The following is a 17,653-nucleotide window of genomic DNA, read 5'->3' on the forward strand; positions in this document are numbered from 1 at the left end:
AAATCACAGTATTATTACAAAAGAAGTTATAAATAATGCTCGGCCTTCCCCCAGTGTACTTAGCATGTGTATCTCGTATGAAATGGTAATATGTGGTTCATCCAACAGGAGAACAAGAGCGGCTGCACGGCCCTGCACATGGCCATCGAGCGCCAGGATCTCGGCCTGCTGCGATACCTGGTGACGGAGTGCCCCCTGGTGGTCATGGGTGCGCGCACGTATGCGGGGCGCACGGCCTTCCAGCTCGGCCGCGACCAGCTGCTGGCCGCCGGCTACACAGGCGGCCCCGATGATGAGAGTGATGACGATGACTACTACATTGAAACTGACAGTGACGACAGTGACTACGACTCTAGGGTACATATATACTTAATTATTATAGATATCTTACAACAAGAGAAAAAGAAATTAGGATCACTGGGTACGACAAGGATAAAGGAGGAGAGTCCAAGTCCAATACGATGGATAGACCGAATCAAAGACGACCAGAGTCGTGCTTTACTATCCCCAGTATTGAAAGTTTTATTCTCTCTTGTAACTTTTCACTGTTCTTTACCAATTGATATATTTTGGATATAGCTACTTTTGAAATATAAGTACATATATGGCACGCTCAGCAGTAAATATACTTTATTCGTAAGGCAAAAATTGTCTTACGCATCTGGTAACACCTGTGTATTTTTTATATCAATGTTTTTTATGATACCAATCTAGCAAAGTTGTTTGACAACATGACAACCCAAAAGATGCAGAACTCGATTTTTACTAATTTTGAATTTAGTCCATTTATTATTTAAGGTGCAATATGATAATCAGTGCAATATATTGGTTAGCGGACATATAATGTCTTAACACATAGATGTGTGAAATTACTGAAACAAGGAATACTGTGGAATACTAAAGAGGTTTTTTTGTTTCTAGTTCCAGTTTGGCAGTTCAAGTTATTTCAACAGTGGTCTTCGAGGGGGAGAAATCAACGTGGCTTGAGTGTAAAGTAATCTCGTGTGTTTATCTTCTGCCAATATCCGAGGGTCACATGACTCCGCTAGATGGAGGAAGGATGCTATGAGACATGGCGACTACTTCACTCTTATTCCTCTAACAATCATTATTACATTGTTATCAAATATTTTTATATTGTTAAGATCAAAATTTTATTCTTATTGCAACAACTTCATAGTATCGTTTCCAGGGTTTTCTATTTGGTCATTCTAGTTGACATCTTTTACCTCATGATTGATTCATTCCTCTGATCTACAATTTTGTTTAATTATTATTAGAAAAAATAAATAGCTTTATACCAATGTACATTATAAAATATTAATGTTGCATAAAATCCTTATTTTGGGTATTATCAGTAGGGTAGGTATATCATTGTTCTTTTATAACATAAAAGTGTAATTTGGAAATGCACATGATGACTGTAACAATGTAATGAGGTTATATTTATTATTGTTAAGAACTAAACTATGTACTGTGTCTACGCAGGTTTACATAGTATTTGTACTTCTTCCCTATAGTTCTAGACTAAGTTATGACTGTATAAAATTAGTATTACAAATATAAGATTATCAGAAACAAATCTTTATTCCAAATACCTTTCTCAAATACGAGAAATAAACTTGTATATATATATAAATATGTATTTAGTTTAATGGACTGAATAAAGTTTTCTGTTTACTGTGGAAACTGCCTTTGTATTTGTTTACTGCATACTTACTGCTACATACAAAGTTCCACATAGCAGCTGAAATATAAAATGTATATATTATTTGTGTTCCGCAATTCAATGTTACTCCATAAATAAAAACGCAAATATTTTTACCTTGTATTTTTATTATACACTTGCTTTTTTTTCCTTTTTTTGTCATTTTCAGTCCAAGAAATCAACATTTTGCTAGCATCGTGGACTGGTTAGCCACTTAATGCTCAGTTTTAAAAAGTGGAACATAAAATATTATGTTATTTTTAGTTCTATTTTAACAGTTTACATAATTTAAAAGTTGTCCTGTTCAAAAGAACAAAACAGAAGCAATAAGAAATGTATAAAAAATCTTCTTAAAAAAAAAACAAGTTTATAATAAAACTATAATAATAAAACAATTTTTTTTTTATAAAAGTAGTTAATTTTTCGAAGAATTTCTGATCAAACAAGTCGAAACGCAGGAGCAGTTCTTGGGTTGGCGCGATACAAACATGCAACATCCGAATAATCAAAATAAATATCAGTGTTTTCTTTTGTCTGATATTTGATTATTGCGCAAACTGACACCCAAAATTCATGACTGATTAATGATCAAGTTAATACTGCATATATCTGATGCAGTGCTACATTAGATGCGGATAAGAGTCGGAGAAATGTATAAAGAAGTAGAAAAAGAATGAATATCACAGGTAATTAACTATTTATTTTTTGTAAATACTTTGTTTAACGAAAAAATAACCCTTAATGGATTGCTCTCACATGAAATATGAGCAATTCAATTACAAAAATTCAGTAGGACAGAAAGAATGGAAAAAGAGGGCATGAAAAATTAAATGGTGCTCAGGCCGATTTAAATAAAAAATTCTTAGTTCAGACGGAAGATTGTAATTCGTTAAAAATACAGGGGGATTTGGGAAAATATTTTCACAATATATTTATTTATGTACATATGTGTTCTTTAATCTGACTGATGTAGCTAAATATTACAAAATTAATTTTCCTTCTTTTTTGAAATGTAATCAAATCAATAAGCATCTTGTTTTGCAGTCATGAGTCAAACCAACTACGCCTGAAATTATACTAAATATAATATCATCTTTTTCTTGCCAGCTCGTCAAGGATCGCTTCAAAGTGATTTTTTGAGATTGTACATATATTTATTTAAACTAGATTTACTATTTAAAAAAACACCTAACTGCCATTATTATGTTTTGTTGAAGAGGGTTGATATTATTGTTGGCAAACAAAGATGAAAAGGAATCAGTAATCATACAATTATTCACACCCATAGATTAAATTTGACCTGTTTTTTTGTGCGGAATACTGGCATTCAAGCATGAAAAATTTCATTATTTCCATATTAATAATTAAATATTATATTTCGTTTATAGTTAATATTTGACAATTTGGGTTTTTCCCAAGAGCGTTGATTAACTCAAATCTGAGTGCAATGCCACTAAGGCACAAAGATATTAATTTGCTTGGAAAAACCCCTACAACAATAAATCCAGTGATAATGTAACAATATTAAATTGGGATATTTAACCTTTTTCATTTTACTACTAATACTACCATCACCCCACTTTTACAGGGGTGGGCAGAGAGAATGAAATGCCACACTTATCTCTCTAGGCAGATATGTTTAAGGTTACATACACTTTTAACGCAACCAGATTTTAGAAACAAATTGATAGTCTTGCCAAATCTTTATTGGCCGTCCTCGTTATGTTTTGCCATTCTTTTTCTTCTTCCTCTTCCATATTTGCCAAATACTGTCTTTTTCTCTTCATTCATTCGCTTCACATATCCAAATCACCTCAAAGAATCATGCTCAAAATTTTCAATCCAAACTTAGCCTTTCCTTTCTAATATCTTCATTTTTAATTCTGCCATATATCCCTTTGGCTACCAAAATCCGATATATCGGCTTTAGGTATTCTAGCGAGAAAGGCTGGATCCATCGGATCTGACGTCATGATTTATAAAAGTATCAGATACATTTTGGACAGTATGTTTGGGATTTCTTCATTAATTAAGGGTTGTGTAAAAAATTTCTACTTATATTTTTTTTCCAATAAGTTATACATCGATATTCAGAATTTAATGATCATTTACATCTTTCAATTAGTTTTAATATTACAAAAATTAAACTTACAAAATATTTAAAGAGAAACGAGAAAAACAATGTACAATAAACCAATTTTGTTTCAGTTAAAAGTAATAGAAAAGTAAAACAATTTATTTGTGGTTAAATCGCGGTCTTTCTGGGATGAAACGCGCAAAAGTCTTGGTAGCCAAAGGGATTTACATCGATTTTCCACACATTCATCCAAGAGATTTGCATGCATGAGACATGCATTTCAAATTTTTCAGTCTACTTTTATCTTTCTTTCGCATATTTCATATTCAGCTTTCATACATCAGTGTTAGCACTCCTTTATGAACTGCCAGTTTAGCTTACTTTTTATTTATATATAAACAATGTAAAAACTCATCAAATCGATGTCCTGAACTTGCACATCCCTAATGTTTTAGTTTTATAACGTTGTACTCCTGTTTTTTTTTTTTAATTATAGCAACTCTAAACAAAACGTCAAACGTGCATTTCAGTAAACAGTTAAACGTCAAGCATAAATTAGTTAGGCTGTGACGTCAAGTTTTAAGTGGATTCTTATGTTTTTATCGCAAGAATTTTATTGATATATTTTTTTCCAAAATGTCATTGTTATCGTGGGAAATGTTCTTAGATTTTGCTGGAAAGTTAATTAACATATCCAATAAATTGGGCGACACTTGGAATTTAGAGGGAAATTCGGATGAATTAGGTTCAAAATATTTAAAGAAAACTATTACTGAACGAACATTTAAATGTATATCATTTGATGAATCTGAAAAGGTTGGTAATTATACCGAGGAGAAAACTGTAATTAGTAACCAAAATTTAATTTTGAGATGGGAATATCACGTGTATTATAGTATAAGTTACAACGTCCCTGTGCTGTGTTTTAATGTTTGGAATGAAAATGGTAGTTTGCTGAGGCTAGAAGAAGTCTGGGAACATTGCCAATTAAGGTAAAAAAAAATAATATTTGATGTTTTATCTTTAAAAAAATATTTCATTTGTTTTTAGTACATGTGTCTTGTAATGTCATGTAATATTTCGCGACTATTATTTTAGATTGACAACTAGTCCACAATACATGGATATTTAGAATTTTTATTATTTATTTAAATGTTTCTGTTTTGATTAATTTCCTCTGGTCATGGGTTTTATTTTTTCTTTCTTTAAAAATTATTGTTAACTTGTTCAGATTAATTTGGGTTAGAGAGAAGTGGCAGATTGCCAAATATGTTTTATACAAAAAGAAACAAAACATGTTACTCACTAATCTGTGTTTTTAAAAAAAAAATTGAATACATTTTTTTAATAAAAAATCAATATTTGTAATTTTATTATTTACAAAAATACTTCAATTTCATACTATTTCTGTGAGCCTAAGCGGCTCATTATTAGAAATAGGTATCAAATTGTGGTTGAGTGGGTTCGAACCAAGAAACTCTGACTCAAGAGTCTGCGACACTAACCACGGGACAATATTATTTTATAAATATGATAAATCATCAGTCAAGCTCACAAAAATTATGCACCCCTCTGAAACTGCAGCACTTGTTTAGAATGCATGTCCGGGATATTGCTATGTGTGAATGTCGTCTTGAAGTGGAGGACCTGGATCACATGTTCTCTGGGTGCCTGTTAAATGACAGCTACCCGAGCTTCCTTTCAGACATTTCCAGCATTGACCTTCCATTTCCCACTTATTAACCTCCCCTAACCAACATATATATAAAATATTAGTAAATTTATTAAAATTGATTGTATAAATTTTGAAAGGTGTATTATAAATGTTAAATAACTCACTAATTAAACTAACATTACAAATAAAACTAACCCCACTAACAAGAATACTAATATTTCAAATTCAAATTTAAAAAGTGTAAATAAAAAATAACGCTGGCTAGAACACTCTAGAAGGGCGAAAAGCCATAAAAAAAAGAAGCTGTAGCAATTTAGGTACATAAAATAATTTTGATATCCTCCACTTTTTGTATATGAATATTTAAACTACTTTCTTTAAAAAATATCTTGAAAGGCTGCTCCTAAAGAAATTATTTTTCATTAACCCCTTACTGCATGATTTTTTTAAAACTTGTGAAAAAAATATATGATGTGTAAATTATGAAAAAAAAAGACACGTATTTTTTTATTTTTCAAAAAAATTATTTTTACCTATATAAAATACAAAAAATTATTTTGGTCCAAATCTGGCACGCCATGCAGTTGTAGTAAAAAAAATACTGAAGTACATGACATGGCTTGGAATCGAAAACCGCTATTCTTCATGGAAATTTGTGTAGCAATTCCTGTCTTTATTCAGACATAAGTTTATTTTGCATTTTTTGCAGATGACAAAGAAAGAATCAGCCTAAAAAATTTGGCCGATTAGGAGATTTTGACCCTCTTTACGAAAGTAAAGAGGGTCAAAATCTGGAGAATCTGGAGTTGCCATTACAGAGTTGTCGGCAAAATACAGACATTTTTTTGATTTCCTCCCACCTATTGCACGTCATGGTTTCGGAAATTAATGGGTTACCTAGATCAGGATTCTAATAATGACGTATAGAAGGTAACTGTACTATAGACATCATCATATTCCAATGAATTGTTCTATATCATTTTTCGAAAATACGATTGAAATGTCTGGTCTTTGGTTTGTCGAGTACAACCGTGATTCCAAAACTATCATTCCAAAATGTCGTCTTCAAAAAAATCTTTAAAAATTGAAAAGGAGAATCTATATCGTCAAAGTCATTTGGAAACTCTAGATCTTCCAAAAATGCAATATCATCTGGTGATTTACACATATTTCGACTTCCCCACACAAACTTCTTGGTAGCAGAAGTTGAAGGAGCTTCTTGGACTTCGTTTTCTTCATCAGAACTGCTCTCATCGCTTTCTAAAATAATTACATTTCTGGGAGTACTCATTTGGGGGTAATCCTCATTATCTGACACATCATCCTCGCTGTCAAAACCGTTCTTTGGTATTTCTCTTGCATATTTTGTAGTGTTGTAGAAATTACGAGCGTCCATATTTAAAAAATAATTAAAATCGATAAAAATACACTTAACTTGGTTATTGGCATTATATAACTTATTTGACCGTATGTGCAATTTTTTTTTGACTAGCTGCATGATGGACCATATATGGACCAAAAACATTTTACACAATATTATCCATAATTTTATATAAAAGTGATCATTTTATTACTTAGCCGATGCAAATAAGATTACACCAGTGTAATATAATTTTTATAGCGTTTTACAAACAAAAAACTTTAAAAAAAAACACTTTTGAATATCACGTTTGTGCAGAAAATCATAAACCGACAGTTGTAAACAGTCGAACGCACATCTAGTACAATCAGATACATCTAGCAAGAAGTTTGACAACTAGTAATGCAGATCATAGATAAAACTTAAGTATTATTGCCGGAAACAAGAAATATTTTATTATTTTGTTGTTTTTTACGGCGAAAGATTATTTTGGATCATATATGAGCCAGTATGCGGTAAGGGGTTAATCATATCTTCTACATGTTGCCTTAGTAAGAGCGTAATGTATATATGTAGGTACGGTAATATCCTGCTTAACTCTGTTTCAGTATTTCACTGTAGTATTGCGACTCCTCCAGATTGATCACAATTTTATTACTTACATTTACATTCAGTTTTGCGGTGCCTTCGAAATATAATGATAGTAATACAGTATTCTGTAAACGTGAAGATATAAGTATTTACATGTTAACAAGACCTCACTTAAGGCTGTTTTGTTCAGTGTCGGAACTTTCTGTAGTTTGTACCCCGCATTACTCGGTGTCTTACTTATATATTTTTATAAAAATTTAATAGTATTTTTTTAACATTTTTCAGATCTGTAGTTAGTGACCACAACCTTTACTCAGCAGTCACTCAGCAAGATCACCCGATATTATTAAGGCCATTTTTTACAGTCCATCCATGTAAAACTGCAGAAATATTAAATATAAATGGTAAGAATGATGAAGACAGCAATCCAATAATTCGATTTCTATCTGCCATCGGACCTATGGTAAAATTAAAACTAGACATTGGTTATGCATTCAACCATGATAATTGAGATTCGGTTTCAATATGAACATGATGTAATTTATCCCCTAAATGAATATACAAGGTGGCACAAAAGTTCTGGAAAGAGTGATGGCCATAAATCGGGCTCTTATCGTCATCAATTCAGGCGGCGACCACTTGGCCCATATCATTTATCAAAATTATAGCAAACATTGGGTCACAACTTTTGTGCCACTTGTATTTCGTAAGGAATATTAAATAAATTGTAAGAGTCAGTAAAAACTTCAATTATACTTTTCATTATGTATTTGTTTTTAAAAACATATACATATTGCGAATGTACCAACTGAAGCATTATCTCCTAGTCCCTGCTTTTAGAGGAAAGTACCCTATATATACATACTGAAGAATGTTCATATTTTATAGTGTTACTTTCTGCACTATATTTGTGATCTATCCAACTGAGAATTATTTTTTATTATAATTTAAAATAAAATAAATAAGATAAATTGTATCTTCAAAAAAAGTGTTTACATGACAAGAAATAATGGAGTTACGTAATTAAGAAATTAATTTATTTTTTTGCGACAAATCAGCCATTAAAGTTAGTAACAGAACTATATGAGAATTTGCGAACATAATGATGGTTGGTATAAAACGTTTCACATTGGAATTAGAATCATCATTCTAGGAATCGTAAATTGAAGATTTATTTTCGTAAACTTGAGTTCTTTTAAGCCCGTTGAAGCTGCGTAAAGCATTGTTGATCCAGTCAGATCCGTCTCTGTAAACTATAAAAAATAACCAATTAAAAATGCAAAATCTAAGATTAAATAGTTTATTTTATTAACAGAATAATTGAACAAATGACATTATTTATTTTAACTTCCAAAAAATCAGAAGTTTAATTTTTTTGTATGGTAAAAATAAAATAAATATAATTTTTATTTTATACTTATTGGAAAAATGAAAGGTCATTTTCAATGGATTTTAGTCGTAAAATTGACAGTGAAAATAAAAATCTAATAAAAGTACAAAACCGTACCTACTAATAAAAGTCTGGGGAACTTTTGAAAAATCGTATCAAGGAGCAGTTTAAAGTTTTGAAAATGATTAAAATTAATAGATATTTACAAGTAAATGTCATAATATTAAGCATTATATAATTGGAGTATAGGGATAACACTCCATATATGACCATTAAACAGGCGTACCAAAATGGTTTGCAAAACAAAGGATAGAAATTTTGGGCATAATTTCATGACTTTTTTGTCACCTTTTTAAAAATTTGCTATCATGAAACCTTGCTTTTTCCTTTAAAATTTCCTGGTGTATTGTTTTTAACCCTATTTGAAATTTTGCTCAGTCCAAAATTAAGTCTATTTTAACCCCAATGTCTAAAGCAAGGCCCTGTGCGACCGCACCCATCGCACTCTCTTCTCTTCTCTTCAGCCTTCTTCTATATTTTCATTAGCCAGTTCTTAGTATAGCCCGAGTGACTCGGAAACGGTTCGCATTTTAATGATGAGCCCGACTGCTGCTTGGGAAATGTTATTCCGGCTTCTCAGTATTGATTTGCCTGAACCAAATATATAAATGTATTTGTTTTTATCGACTAACCCGAGCGGTGTTCGGGTAGTCTTGTTTCGACTTGATGGTAACGATTTCTTGCACCGGCTAATTTTCTCGCCAAAATTATACTGTTAAGTGGCCAATAGTAAGTGGTATACTACATATATCATATATCATACATATATATAATACATTGGCATTGTTAACTCAATTTTGTATAAATTGTGACTTTCATATATGTATAAATATATTTTAAACAAAAATAAAAACATTTTTTTAAAATGTCTTTTTTTACTACATATTTACTACATATTTGTAGCATGCTTTTGATGTTATAAAACAAGGAATGCAGTACATAATACGACATAATTACTTGCATATTAACAAATTTAGATATAGGATTTAATTTATAACTAAGAATAAAAAAGGTCCTACTATTTCTGTTTTGAAAAATATAACAATATATGTACATACATACCTATATAATAATGAAAATAAATTTGTTTCATTGTCAAAGCGTAATAAGTATAATAACCTTCAGACAAAGAAAGCATGGATTGTATCTGGCAGACCATTTTTAGGATGCATAGTTAGTTTTCATTTTTATATATGTATAGATAGGTATCGCGTATGTTGCAGTGACAGATGCAAAAATCATATCTGAAAAAACATATGTGGGAATACGACCATTTAAAGTTCCAAGTATTTTCTATATTATTGTTATCTACAACACTTGCATTCTGACACTTACATGTTTATATGAAATGTTTAAGAAGTTGAGAGAATTAAATTATAAAACCCTGTTTACTAAGCAGTTGTGGTACTGGAGTATGATTTTTCTGGGTAAAAATTTTACATAGTCCCATAATTATTTTTAGAGTATGATTATAGTTTTGCTAATAAAAATTCTTCATATTATTAAAAAAATAATTAACAAGGAATTTTTTTAAATCAAATAAATGTCATCCGTGATAATTGATTTATAAAAATATTTCTTCAAATGATTCAACAGTCAGTGGTAATGTCTATCCATGTTGTCATTTTAAATTTTACTTGGCAAATACCAAAATTTATTAAAATCTATTGCCACATGTATTTTAATGCATTTAACATAATTTTGTCATTTTAATAATGATGTTAAATGCATAAACATGTGTCACAATAGGCTTTAAGAAATAGTGGTATTTACCAAGTAAAATTTAAATAAAAACTTATATATTATGTACATTCAGTATATTTCATGTAAAAATGTTACATTACTTAATTTTCATGGATTATAATAACTGTTGAGGTTCTCACCAAAATGTTACATTTCCATTATGAATTATTTTAAGTAATCAGGAATTCTAGCTTGTAAAATTATTACGTTTGGGTGCAATTTAATGATTTCATACTGGTTAAACACAGGATTGGTCACATTTTGTCACAACTTTAATTAAGATTTCGATAGAATACAGTAAACATAACAGATTTGCATTTAAATGATTTTTTAGTGCATTATTGGCAATGTAACTTTTGGTGAGGACCTCCACAATTCGTAGACTTATCAGAAATTTTACTCTTCGGAATGGTTTATATGGGAATGATAACAAGAATATCATGTCTCAACATACATTTATATAGTTTTTTTAAAGGAATTAATAAAAAGGAATGCATCATTATTCAGATTGTCAACTAAATTAGACATTCTTTTATAGTAGAAAAATTTGTACTCTTAAAATTCATTAAAAACATCAACAAAGTTTTAATCCATAATATATCACTAGTTTTTTAAGTATACTACATATTTCATTATTGCTTTTTCATAATATAAATATCGAAATATACTTGTAAAGAAATCAACAACATACATATTATGCTTTATTCTTAATAAGATTCCGTTAGCAGATCTACACTTGATATCCCCCCTCCCCCTCAACTTGTTATTACATAGATATGAGAATATGACATTTCAAAAAAGTGAAATCCTTTCCAAAAATATATTTTTTTAGATAAATGACTTCTAATTTCAGTATTGAGTCCAATCACTGCTGGCACAAGAGAATAGTTAAGAAGAATGATATGAAGTGGTGTATATATATATATTATATTTTAAGCATTTGAGACAACATCAATATGTATGTACATATTATACTCACAAATATTTTCTAAAACAATCTACAGAAAGAATGAGGAAAGTGCTTGCACGATAATTAACCTATGTAGATATGAATTGTTGAATATATTTTGCGGTGAAAATATACTAAATATGGAATAACAATATAAAAATTAAATATGTATTGTATGACATAACATGTAGAGGCACATTTGTGTCAAAAACAATCTTTAAATTATGTTTTTTGTAAAAGTATTATAAAAAATATAAATACTCTTGTCAGCTAAAATAGTGTGTAGAAATATACAGATTTATTGTAGCTCAATACGAGCAAATCTCGGTAAAGCAAAAGCAGCTTTGTGTACTTCTTCACTATAGTACCTAATTTTCATATTTTCTAATGTTTCATCATCAAACGAAATGTTTGGCTCTTTAAAATGCTGATTTTGATCAAGGGAGCCAATTACGAAACCTATTTGTCCAGTGGGATATGTCGGTACTGAGGCAACAGCGTATGCAGCTGCAGGAAACTGTTTTCGGCAGTGGCTCAAAGTGTTCTTTACGTGACTCAAATCCGTCCAAACAGTACTTCCTTGAGAGCAGACTATTCCATTTCCTTTGAGGGCTTGCTTCATCAGAGAGAAGTAATCCTCCTGAAATAAACTGACAGCCGGTCCCACAGGATCGCTACTGTCTGTTATTATGACATCAAACTCGTTTTTATGATTTTTCATAAATTCAAATCCATCTTCAACATGCAGAGTTAACTTTTCACTCTTGAAACCCTCAGCCATAAACGGTAGATATTTCTTGGAAACTTCAATAACTCGGTCGTCTATTTCAACCTGAAAAATAACACAATTTAATAATTATTACTAGTAATACTTAGAAGATGCAGATTCACATTTGATTTATTATCAATGTATAGGTAAATAGAAATCCCAACTTCATAACCAAGCATACACTAAAGATGGTTGAATTCAGCCATGGATAATAAATTCCTCAGGTAGGCATCTCACAAATTTCATCTACTTTCTCCATTAGTAATGGCCTAGAGAAATTCTAGGATTATGAAAGCTATCTATATTTCTATGTAGTTATGTTGTCGGTAAATTCAACTTTTTATTTTATTTAGAAAATAAAAATTCACATTCAATTTTATATTGTTAACATGTTCCTGTTAATATGGACCGGCATGTTATGAAAAAAAAATACAAAAAAAAACATGATCAAATTTAGGAAATAAATACTTTTCTACTTCTCTCTCAAAGAAGAAGAAAGAAGAATATCCATATATTCTTCTTTCTTCTTCTTTGAGCCCCCTATCTGTACCCTGATGGTGCACAGGGTACAGTGTCAAACCGATGTAGTGTTAGCTTGATCACTAATTTCATAAAGGCAAGGTAATCAATTCAGCGCTCCAGTTTTTGGTTAGGAGTGGAGTATATTTATGGGATTCAGATGAAGTAAGTGAAGGAGTTTAGGGTAAAGGCCATCACCGTTATACGGAAAGCAAATAAAGGAAAGTATGAAAGTGAGAATAGCAACAAAGACAAGGACACTCGAGGCTACCCACCCCCATACTCATACTAGATATCGTATCTTAAAGACTTGGAGATTTGTACGAGTCTTTACCCTTCTTTTTATCTTAGTGGGCAGGAAATATGAACGATATTGATAAGTAGTCAGTAAGCTTAACTGAACTTTATTTCTATCACCGAATTTCAAAACTGGCTGCTGATACATATTTTTGTCCACCTCCATAGTGTAGTGGTTAACATATTTGGTTACCATGCTGGAGATCCCAGGTTCAATTCCCGGGTTAAAATAAATATAAGTTCTTTTTCACTTTTAAATATTAACCTGGACTGGTACCTAGTGCAGGATTGATCACCTTCCCTTCATATGATAAACAGTCAAATTGAAATTCCATCTATTTGATGCAGTTCCCTATGCCCTATGGACCGCTGGGTGCAGATAAGGGTAAGTAGTAGTAGTAATAGTAACATTACTAATAAAATTTATTGATATTGTTTTTATTTTTCCTGATAAAAGTAGAGCAAAGGTTATTGACATATGTACTCATTAATATCGATAGTGTTATTTAAGCCCATGTGGCTTTTGTCAAAAAATAATAAGAAAAATACTCCTATAATAGGAGATAATCCAGTGTGAACAAGTATTTGGATACACTCAAAATGTTGTAAAAAGACTTTACATACTTATCTGTATATCAAAATTGAGCCATGGTAATATAAACTGAAACCATTAATAATTTATTGAAAATTTAAGTATTAATAACCATTATTATTTTGATTTCTTTATTAATCTAAATCATACATGCTATTTATATCTGAATTAGTACAAACCTGGTGGACTTCTTCAACCTGAGGGTGTTTCACAACTTCTCTCGCCACTCCTCCATCGCCGCCTCCAACTATAAGTACCTTCTTCGGATTCTTGTGGCAACACAGAGGAAGAAATGCTATCATTTCCTGCCAATTACATTCATTCCATTACAGATAATATTTAAATAGTTAAAAAAAACTTAAACATTAAAATTAACAAAAAAATTGTGACTATTGTGATGTAAATCTTACCTGGTAAGCAAATTCGTCTTTCTGAGAACACTGGATTATACCGTCGAGAATGAGAACTCGCCCATAGCTTGTAGTATCAATTACGAGAATATCTTGAAACTTAGAACGCTCTGAATGAAGAACTTTCTCCACTTGAAGAGACATCGCTTGTCCCGGCCACAGTTCTGACACTTCGCTGAACCACCCATTCTTCATCAGGTCCATTCTGAAATAATATGCAATACTGAATATAAAGCTAATGCGTGTACTCCCTAACACTGAGCTCCACTGCTGCTGCATGTTCAACCCTCATCTTTGCTCCATGAAGCTCGTCATTAGCCTCTTCCAGAAACCTTAAACTCTGATTTATTAGACTATCCCAGTGTAGACTGCCGAGGTGTGCTGGAGCAAACATACCACGGGGTAGTTTCATAAAGGCCCTGAAATGATTGTTATAGTAAACCTCCATGTCTCTTGCGCTACGTTGTGTGAAATTATAGCCGACTCGCATACTAACAACGCACAAGAGTAACAATAATACTTTTTCGCCTCAGTAGAGCAGTCGGCAATGCGGTGTATCAGCATATTTGATTTTATCCAATGACATGACATCTAATATCCTCATCATCAGTAAAATGGTTCTAGATGGGGTGATAATTAGTGCCTTTGTCAAAAGATAGCACGACGGGGGAAAAAATATTTCTCTCAATCTTGAGATCTAATACTACGTGGCTGGATTTTTTGTTAATTTGACTTTGGAATAGTATATATTTTTAATTTAAAAAAACCTGGCCAGTTTCTTAATAGAATCTTCATTAAAACTCATCAGTTAAAGGGTTAATATTATAAACTTGGCCAATGTACATAGTGACAATGATTGATTATAATATATTTTATTTGTCATTATTAGGGTGATACTAGTTCAGGTTAGTTTTCACTTGCCTCTAATATTATATACTTAACCAATGTGCATGGTAACAATGATTGATAATAAAATATTTTATATGATACAAAAAAAAATTAATGGAAAAATAACCTCTTGAACTTTATGATAGGGATTCTATTGATATGAGGGCATATCAAACCTAGCCAAATTTGTGTTTATTTATTTATTCGATTACACTCAATCCAGGCCGTATATAAAGATATATTTGACGTCTCAACAGAGACGAAGCATCTTTTTTAATGAAGGGAATAGGTCAAGATATTTACAGGGCACGCCTGTAAATATCCGGACCAAATATTAGTAGAAAGGTTAACGTTATGCGATGCATTAAACGATTACTAAAACCAGGCAATGTCAGTAAACAAGTAATCCCTGTGAATATCCAGACTAAAAAGTCTGGAAGTTCACAGGGAAGGAAATCCTAAATCATATGATTTGTCTCTGTCGTTCTAGAATGTAAATATTAACAATTATTTACCAGTTAAACAATCAATTCCATTTGTATCCTATTGTCCTGGTGTCTGATAGCATCTTATGACTTAATTTAAAGAATTTGAAAGAGAATTAAAGTCCAGGTGTAGTTATTTTATTGAAAAACCTTTTTTACTGTAAATTGTTATTGTATCTATTAATTGTATGTAAATGTATAAAATCTAATTTAATAAAATAATAATAATAAATTATTGTATTAACATGTATTTCGGCTCAACACAGGCTATGCCTGAAGAGCCGTAATACATATATTTTTTTTTTAAATGTCAAAAAAATGTATCTATGAATAATAGAAAAATAAAAAATAAAAAATTTGCATTACTGGTATAATTTCGTTAATTTTAGATTGATTTTTAGTTTGTTATTATTTTGAACTAGTAAGTAATCCTTGGTTTGATTTTCGTATTGCAATTCACAAGTACATTAGAGTCGCCTTTTTTAAATTTTGTTTTAAAATCATAATCTAACTTCAAATTTGTTTAGTTAAATGGCAAATGTAAATAAAAATAATTTTCATCAATGTAATCCATACCTGACATTGAAAAAAAAAACAGAATGATGTGTGATGAAGTTCTGAAGGACATGATGTTCAATTTGTTAAATCACGTGAATCGTTTAAATTTCAATTTTGGGATGACAATGCCACCTGCTAACTTCCCAAACCACTAGATAAGCCACTAGTATTTTAATATGATCATTTCAGATTTTTTTAATTTTATTTAATATAATTTCAAATTATAACTTTCTGTTAAAAACTTGTTGATATTTGTGTACTAAATACATATTGTATGTATTAGAATCATTTATAAGCCTCCAAACTACCTGTCTTCGCATTACTACATATTTTATTTGTATAATTTTTAGTTAATATATTTTAAAACATATTTTATTTGTATAAAAATTATTATGAAATATACGTCATGTCCCTATTTTGTTTTTAAAAAATGTTCCCCTATTTTTAACTATTCAGCCGCCTTTGCAAATAAATGATAACTGGTTTTCGTTTTATTCTGATCATCGCATGTTTCAAAATAAACTAAATACATTTGTGCCTTCAGCTTGACTGTGAGGATGAGAATCCGAATACTTACGGTTCGATTAAATTGTTAAAAAGTTGATCACTACTAGTAAAAACACTTTTCGTTAAATATAAAAAAAAATATGGCATCCTATTAAATGATAGATTACAAATAACCCATTGAATAAGAAATGAGTGAATGATAATAATTAAATCAAACAAAAACAATATAAACTATCAGTCATACCTTCAAGAGTACTTCCCGGCGAAAATATCGAATTGACTCGACAAAAACTAATGTTCAACCATCGTATCACTTAAGTTGATAGAAAATACTAACGAATAAAATACTGTCAATTGCCAGTATCTAACATACAATTACATACGAATATAGAAGCTAGATAATTACGTTAATCATTATTCAAACAACATTATAATACAAATATCCAAATTCCAAGTAATAATAAATATTAAACATTGTATACGTCTAACGTCATTTAAGCCTTGTGCACACGTCAGAATTCGAGTATTTCGAATTCGGAATAAGGTATTTTAACTTGGGACAAATATAACGTATTTATTTTACAATAAGCGAATTTTGAAAATGAAAATGATGTTTGATATATTTTTTTTTTGAATCTGAAAATTAAAATATTAAAAATCGTATTTAAAAAAACTGACGTGTGCTATGCAGCATAAACCACGTTGATAGCAAAAAATGCGTTTAGTTTCAAGTCGCGTTTACGGGAAAATAAAAAAATGCAATTTCATAAAAAAATATGACTTTATTTTGTGTACATATATAAACATACTTATAACCTATTATTAATCTAAAAAGTCTTAATTAAAATTGTTGTTTTTTATTACTATTTAGCCGCTCTTGCAAATAAATGATAACTGGTTTTCGTTTTATTCTGATCATCGCATGTTTCAGAATAAACTAAATACATTTGTGCCTTCAGCTTGACTAATTACTCCCGTAGTGTAATTAGCACGATCGGCTACCGTTCTGGAGGTCCCGGGTTCGATTCCTAGGGGAGGGGGGTAAATAAATATAAGTGATTTTTTCACACCAAAA

The 17,653-nt window shown here is 30.7% G+C and overlaps 3 protein-coding genes across 3 annotated transcripts in view; 2 read left to right on the forward strand and 1 right to left on the reverse strand.

Moving 5' to 3' along the window:
* LOC148303221 (NF-kappa-B inhibitor cactus-like) overlaps nucleotides 1-1,824 on the forward strand; it is a 28,584-nt gene extending 26,760 nt beyond the window's left edge. Inside the window, exons 5-6 of the mRNA XM_088270322.1 lie at nucleotides 109-357; nucleotides 922-1,824. Coding sequence (XP_088126448.1) covers nucleotides 109-357; nucleotides 922-987 — 315 coding nt within the window. The 3' untranslated portion in view covers nucleotides 988-1,824. The remainder of the gene's footprint in view (nucleotides 1-108; nucleotides 358-921) is intronic.
* Nucleotides 1,825-4,329: 2,505 nt separating this feature from the next.
* On the forward strand, nucleotides 4,330-8,707 carry Atg10 (Autophagy-related 10). The gene is made up of 2 exons (XM_088270340.1): nucleotides 4,330-4,777; nucleotides 7,697-8,707. Exons 1-2 carry the CDS (start codon nucleotides 4,422-4,424, stop codon nucleotides 7,920-7,922), a joined length of 582 nt encoding a protein of 193 aa, XP_088126466.1. The 5' UTR covers nucleotides 4,330-4,421; the 3' UTR covers nucleotides 7,923-8,707.
* Nucleotides 8,708-10,678: 1,971 nt separating this feature from the next.
* On the reverse strand, nucleotides 10,679-17,072 carry LOC148303223 (spermidine synthase-like). Its single transcript, XM_088270339.1, has 4 exons — nucleotides 16,823-17,072; nucleotides 14,141-14,345; nucleotides 13,910-14,035; nucleotides 10,679-12,385 (listed from the first exon to the last, which is right to left on the reverse strand). Exons 2-4 carry the CDS (start codon nucleotides 14,342-14,344, stop codon nucleotides 11,852-11,854), a joined length of 864 nt encoding a protein of 287 aa, XP_088126465.1. The 5' UTR covers nucleotide 14,345; nucleotides 16,823-17,072; the 3' UTR covers nucleotides 10,679-11,851.
* Nucleotides 17,073-17,653: the final 581 nt, after the last annotated feature.

The sequence above is a fragment of the Brachycentrus maculatus genome, unplaced genomic scaffold (genome assembly GCF_059751285.1).
Source record: "Brachycentrus maculatus isolate JH-2025_06_01 unplaced genomic scaffold, ASM5975128v1 h1tg000378l, whole genome shotgun sequence".
Classification (NCBI taxonomy): domain Eukaryota; kingdom Metazoa; phylum Arthropoda; class Insecta; order Trichoptera; family Brachycentridae; genus Brachycentrus; species Brachycentrus maculatus.

Bases quoted from the DNA above. Each gene is read 5' to 3' on its own strand.
- Atg10 (XM_088270340.1), top strand. From the start codon at position 4,422: ATGTCATTGTTATCGTGGGAAATGTTCTTAGATTTTGCTGGAAAGTTA. The intron at 4,778-7,696 runs GTAAAAAAAAAT...AACATTTTTCAG, and splicing joins TGGGAACATTGCCAATTAAG to ATCTGTAGTTAGTGACCACA.
- LOC148303223 (XM_088270339.1), bottom strand. From the start codon at position 14,344: ATGGACCTGATGAAGAATGGGTGGTTCAGCGAAGTGTCAGAACTGTGG. The intron at 14,036-14,140 runs GTAAGATTTACA...TGTAATTGGCAG, and splicing joins AAGACGAATTTGCTTACCAG to GAAATGATAGCATTTCTTCC. The intron at 12,386-13,909 runs GTTTGTACTAAT...GTTATTTTTCAG, and splicing joins AGGTTGAAGAAGTCCACCAG to GTTGAAATAGACGACCGAGT.